Source organism: Aptenodytes forsteri, unplaced genomic scaffold (genome assembly GCF_000699145.1).
Source record: "Aptenodytes forsteri isolate BGI_AS27 unplaced genomic scaffold, ASM69914v1 Scaffold75, whole genome shotgun sequence".
NCBI lineage: Eukaryota > Metazoa > Chordata > Aves > Sphenisciformes > Spheniscidae > Aptenodytes > Aptenodytes forsteri.
In genome coordinates, this window is record NW_008794171.1 from 1,841,403 (window position 1) to 1,847,066 (window position 5,664).

The 5,664-nt window shown below is 42.4% G+C and overlaps 1 protein-coding gene across 1 annotated transcript in view; it reads right to left on the reverse strand.

Annotated features, from left to right (window-relative positions):
- Positions 1-404: 404 nt before the first annotated feature.
- PANX1 (pannexin 1) overlaps positions 405-5,664 on the reverse strand; it is an 18,313-nt gene continuing 13,053 nt past the window's right edge. The window contains exons 3-5 of the mRNA XM_019472773.1: positions 4,364-4,587; positions 2,686-3,356; positions 405-490 (exon numbers count right to left, since the gene is read on the reverse strand). Coding sequence (XP_019328318.1) covers positions 405-490; positions 2,686-3,356; positions 4,364-4,587 — 981 coding nt within the window. The remainder of the gene's footprint in view (positions 491-2,685; positions 3,357-4,363; positions 4,588-5,664) is intronic.

Below are 5,664 nucleotides of genomic sequence, written 5' to 3' on the forward strand. Positions count from 1 at the left end.
AGCAGAGCAACGCTTCAGAATGCAACGTGGCCATCTCTTTTTGTTACCTACAGGGTTATGTTTCCCATCCCTGTACAGTATAGTGCTAGCTCTTTCCTGCTGCCAGCTTCAATTGCATTCAATGCATGTCACTTGTTACTCATGATAGAAATTTTTTGTTCTTGTTGTTCCTTGTGTGTTTGGTTTTTTTTAATAAATAATGAAAGTCTACAACATGCTTTTTCAGGTACATGATTGCTGATTATTATACAACAAGTAGTCTGTAAACCAGTTTGGCCTCTGAGGAATTGTCAGGCTATTGAGACAGTTGCATTCAAAGAGCAGCACCTTGTGTTGAGCACAGTGAAGGCGGAGGAGAAGCCCTGCTGCAGTATGAAGCTCCCACCTGCTGCAGCAGGGAAGCATCAGCATGAAGAATCTATAAGTCTTTGGCGAAGTTTTTTATCTTCTCTCAGACTCACGTTGCCACTTGCATCACGCTCTGTCAAAACTAAGAGAAAGTAAACCTTTAGAAGTGAAAGGGCCATCAAACCACTCGACATATTCTCGTTTACAAAGGAACTGCCACCAAGACAGTGCTGCAAGGCTGGCTGTCCTGCGCTGTGCTGGAGCTGCTGAGCAGCATCCAGCTGCCCCCATGCAGTCTGGATGCGGCACCCAGAGGCAGAATGCCCTGCAGCCTCTCCTGCCTGGTCCAGAGTCAGCATCTACCACTGGTTTGTTAACATGATTACTAAATAAAACATGTTGATGCCACTAGTGACAGAAGACGTTGAGCCATGGGCAAAGCTTTGCTGATGGGTGGTGAAGTCTGCAGCTGCACCCAGGCAGAAGGAGAGGGCTGCACCAGCCGGAGCTGGTCATGAAATGGCAGCTTTTTTCTGCAATGCATTTTAATAGAGCTTCAAGCATGATTTTGTTCTGCTCTGGAGGAAAACAAGTCTTTGAAGTGTTTTTGTGAGATGAAAACAGTCTCAAAAGTTCTGCTTTCAGATAAAAATGAGTGAGGTTTTCTATCAGCTTTTTCAGCTCCTTGAGCAGAGACCTCCACCTTGGGCTCTTAAATTCTCCTACCAAAACCCACTCACCTGTCATTTCAAAAAGGGACACGTTTAAGAGGAAAACTATTTTCTGTCAGAATTACTCCAAACTGCTGTACTAGAGGTGGCTGCCAGAAGTGCTTCTTCCAGTTTGAAAATTATTCCGCTTGTTTGTTCTGAATTCCCCTGTTGTATAAATTTACTTCTCCTCCAAACCTCAGCCTACCGGAACTGCTTGACCAAAGTACAGAGGAAAAGTCACCCTCTGGGTGCTGCTGCTTCTTTTTTATTAAGCACAGGGCCTAGCTTTCTAAAGAGAAAGTAGATTTAATTTTTTCCTGCCTTTGAAACAGTTCTTTAACTTGCCCTCAGCATTGTGCTCGCCTACTCAGGTCAGCTGCTAAACATTTTAAAGCATCTTCAGTTCCATGAGTGAAGGACTTTGTGAAGAGGCAGCCCACAGAGTCTGAATTACTTCATTCAGGTGATGTAGGCACTGGTGTCCTGCTGCTTCTGTGGGGACAGCTACGACAGCAGCCATGCTCACATCAAATGGGAAGAAAGCTTTTCCATCCCTTTATGCCTCTCCCTGGATATTTGGCTTCTCTTCTCTAATTCTGCACTTGAGGGGGGAATTGGAATGACAATTAAGATATACCACATTTTTTAGCACAGAATCTAAGACTACATCTCATATAACAGCGATTGCTCAGAGCCGATCATGTCTGGGAACTGGTGGGAATGTTCAGAGAACTATGCCAACCCAGATCAACTCAGACCATTTTGGCAAAAATCACTTTTCAGTCAATCTTCCTTTCTCTCTGTGCAAGAAGGAACAGGAGCACGTTCACTGGCCCCAGTCCCACTTCCCTTCTTTTGTCATTTTCTGTTCCTCCGCCAGCGGCATTTCTGAGCATCAGACTTATTTTTACATTCATCTAAGATTTCTGCCAAAACATGAATGAAAAGCAGAAGCAGCAGTTACTACTCTTTTGAGCTAATATCTGAAAAACAAATGTCCTGAAATCACCAGCTTTCTCACCGGAGCTTCTTCAAGCGCAACCTACTGTAGACCCATCTAGTGCTCTTCTACTGTGCAGGTGGTCTTAAGGAGTTCAAGTTCAGACAGCTGAAGCCTCTTACTGCTAGAGCAGAGATGTCGGCAAGGACCACCAACTTAACAGACACTTCAGCGTCTAGCCTGTGCCACTGACTTGCAACACCACAATCTTCTGGCACATAAGGATGTTGAGGTGCTGGAGCGTGTCCAGAGAAGGGCAACGAGGCTGGTGAGGGGTCTGGAGAACAAGTCTGATGAGGAGCGGCTGAGGGAACTGGGGTTGTTCAGCCTGGAGAAAAGGAGGCTGAGGGTTGCAACACCACAATCTTCTGGCACATATGTGAAGTTATAGCAGTTATACTGCAGACAACATAGCAAGGTCTAAGCAGGTCCATTTTCTTGTAGAATATATTAAAATGTTTTTGGTAGGAATACGTATCTAGATGAAACCTGCTTTGTTTTGCATGGATGAAGTTTTGGTTTAATGGATTCCTTATCTCTCTATACCAGCAGGTTTGGATGTGGTGTTTTTGTGGTGTTTCTTTCTTTGATTTTTCTTTTTAAAGAAAGAGCAGGTCACCTTACCTTGTAGCTCTGTTGCATTATTTTCCAACTCTTCTGTAGTTGTTTGTTCAGGCTTCTCCAACACAGCTGTCCCTGGCTTCCCATCCACGGTATCTGTCTTAATAGTACCAAGGTTTACCAAAAGTTGCATGACATCAAACTTCTCAGAAACTGCAATGTTCTCCAGCACTTTGAGGCATTTAAATGATTTAAGTTCACTCACGTTTTCCTCAAGAAAGAGGAGGTAAAGGCTTAAGTCATCAAAACACTTTGACTTGAGTTTTAGAACATCGAAAGTTGGCAGGATTTCATACACTTTGAGAATACCTGAATTCCACCTCCACGGAACAAACATTGCATACACTACCAGTGGCATCACTAGAAGATAGACTAGCAGGTTAATGTAGCTGAGTACCTTGAAGACACCAACAGCAATAAGCTTGCACTGAACCACTTCTGGAACAGTTGTGTCATTCTTTAAGATCCCAGTCTTGATACTGCAGAGAAACTCATCGCTCAAAGAGGAGAGGCTAATGTAGTAGCCCAGGTAGAGGCATGCAATGAAAATAATTACTAGAGTGAGTAAACGACAGATAATGTATTTAATTATTAGGCATTTGGAATTCTTCTTCGTCTTCAGGTACTGCTCCACAATTGGGTATTTAAAGTGGCTTTCAGATATTTCCCACAAACTGAAAGAGAGAGAAAAAAACCACAAATCACATAGATCAGATGCTGCAGCACTCACCTACCTCAAATTTCAAAGAAACTTAGTACTCTAAAATAGACACAAGGTTGGATTCGCTCTTACTGGGGTAAATCAAGGGTAGTTTTATTGAAGTCAATAGAAAAACAACAGAATAGCAGATAAATGAAGAACATTGACACTCTAGTACAGAAAAGCCACTTAAGAGACAAAAGAGCTCAAACACTGTAAAATGGAAAAAAAGTATTGCCCTCACAGCAAAAAAATATTTTTGTTCTTTTCCAATACAGAACAAGTATAGTAAGCAAATCCATGAGGAAAAGCAGACTTCCCAAGCATTCGTTCAGTAATAGCACACTGGAAGGCTTTTTACTTGTCAAGACCTAACTCCACATTTTAAAGAACAGACCTAAGTCCCTATTGCATTGCTTGTACCCCCACATGCAAGGAGAAACAGTTACCCTGACCTAGGATGAAGCAGAAGCTGGATCTGGTTAGAACAGTGCACCGATTTGATCAGAGAGGGGGCTTTTGCTTTTTTTGGTTTTGGTATTTGGTTTCTATCGGTTATTTTTTTCTTTAAACAGAAGCTTTGCAGACCTAGATCTGAAAGGGTGGGAGATGACAACAGACTTTGTTCTCAGCACGCAAGCGACTGTCAAGAACATTGAGAACCGAAGACTGCAGCCATCCCCATTTCCTTATGCTGTGGTGGGTAAAACTAATTAACACCTACTAAAGAAATCAGGACATCTCAGGTAATTAGTAATCTGAAGAGCTCATCAAATGTTTTCTTTGAAAAAAGAAAGTTATAAGTTCCAGCTCCAAGTGCCCACAGTAATGATTTCAGATGTCGTCTTTTTTTTAGCCAAATATAAAAGTGTGTCAGGTCATCATTCAAACCTTTGCAATAAATTTCTAAGGGAGTGCAGGTGTCACATCTTTTAAGAGCTTAAGGAAAAGAGCAAAGAAAGCCAAGCCCCAGCATCTTACCTCTGTGTCAAGTTCTCGTTAACAGCTGGAACCAAGTCAGTAGGGTCCCTGGGGTCTCCGCTGTGGATGCTATTAGCAGCTTTGATTGCCCTGTTATAGGCTTTGTCAAGTTCTTCCATAATAAATTTCAGATCTGAAGAAAGGTGAGGTGCTGCAGTGAAGCGCCAGAATAAACATGGTAGATACAGCAGGATAGCAACGAGCAGAAGGATGTATGGGAAGAACTGAAGGGAGAAAAAATTCAGATTAGGCTTTACCTGTATATAAAATGTCAGCCAGTCACCATCATTCCCTATAAGTATATTAAATTTCCTACAAGCCTATTAAATTCTCTATAATTTTATTTAAATGCTTTTAGTAAAACCCACTTTCGTGGTTATTGGGGATATGCAGGGAAGCAAATTCTCTTTTCAGACAGCTCTAGTAACCTTGCTACTGCTTAGAGCTTTGCAAAAAAAAAAAAAAAGGCAGAATTGCCATTGCATTTTGATTGCATATTCAGAACTGCACTGCTGGAGCTGAAATTGAGAGAGGCAGCATTAACCTGGGGAACAACAAATAGCAAAGGCAACCAAAGCAGCTATCAGAGAGGCTGACTGGAAGAATAGGATAGTGTCACATAACTCACCTTCCCAAATGTGTCACCACTGTTCATAGCAACTAAAATGCTCCAAACACTGGCAAAATCTCTCCTGCTCTCCATTAGCTGTCAGGAGGTTAATGAATAGACCATTTATAGCGCTGCATCTGCCTGCAAAGTCTGTTCAGAGTGCCTGACATACAGAGACTGTAAAGGATGTAACTATGGTTGTAATATTTAAGGGTTTTTAAATATTTTTAGATAACTCCTAAATGGAAACCAACACATGGCATCAGAATGGTCTGGTGTTAATGCAGCGCTGAGAAGTCAGTCCTTACACAGTCCCCATTGCTTAGGGAAAGGGCTGAAGCAGGTATAAAATACAATAGCTTGAAGTCTTTCTGTCTTTCTTCTAGTCATCAACGAGTACGAGTTTTTCACCATGAGATTTAATCTCTAATTCTCTCCAGCTGCTGGAAAGAAGGCATTTTCTATCTACTGTGACATTATATTCAAGGTGTACATTCATACATAACATACATTGAGCCTACCAGGGGAGGTGCCTCGCTCGACCTGCTGTTTACAAACAGAGGACTGGTGGGAGATGTGGTGGTCGGAGGCCGTCTTGGGCTTAGCGACCATGAAATGGTAGAATTCTCCATTCTTGGTGACGTAAGGAGGGGGGGCAGCAAAACCGCAACCATGGACTTCTGGAGGGCGG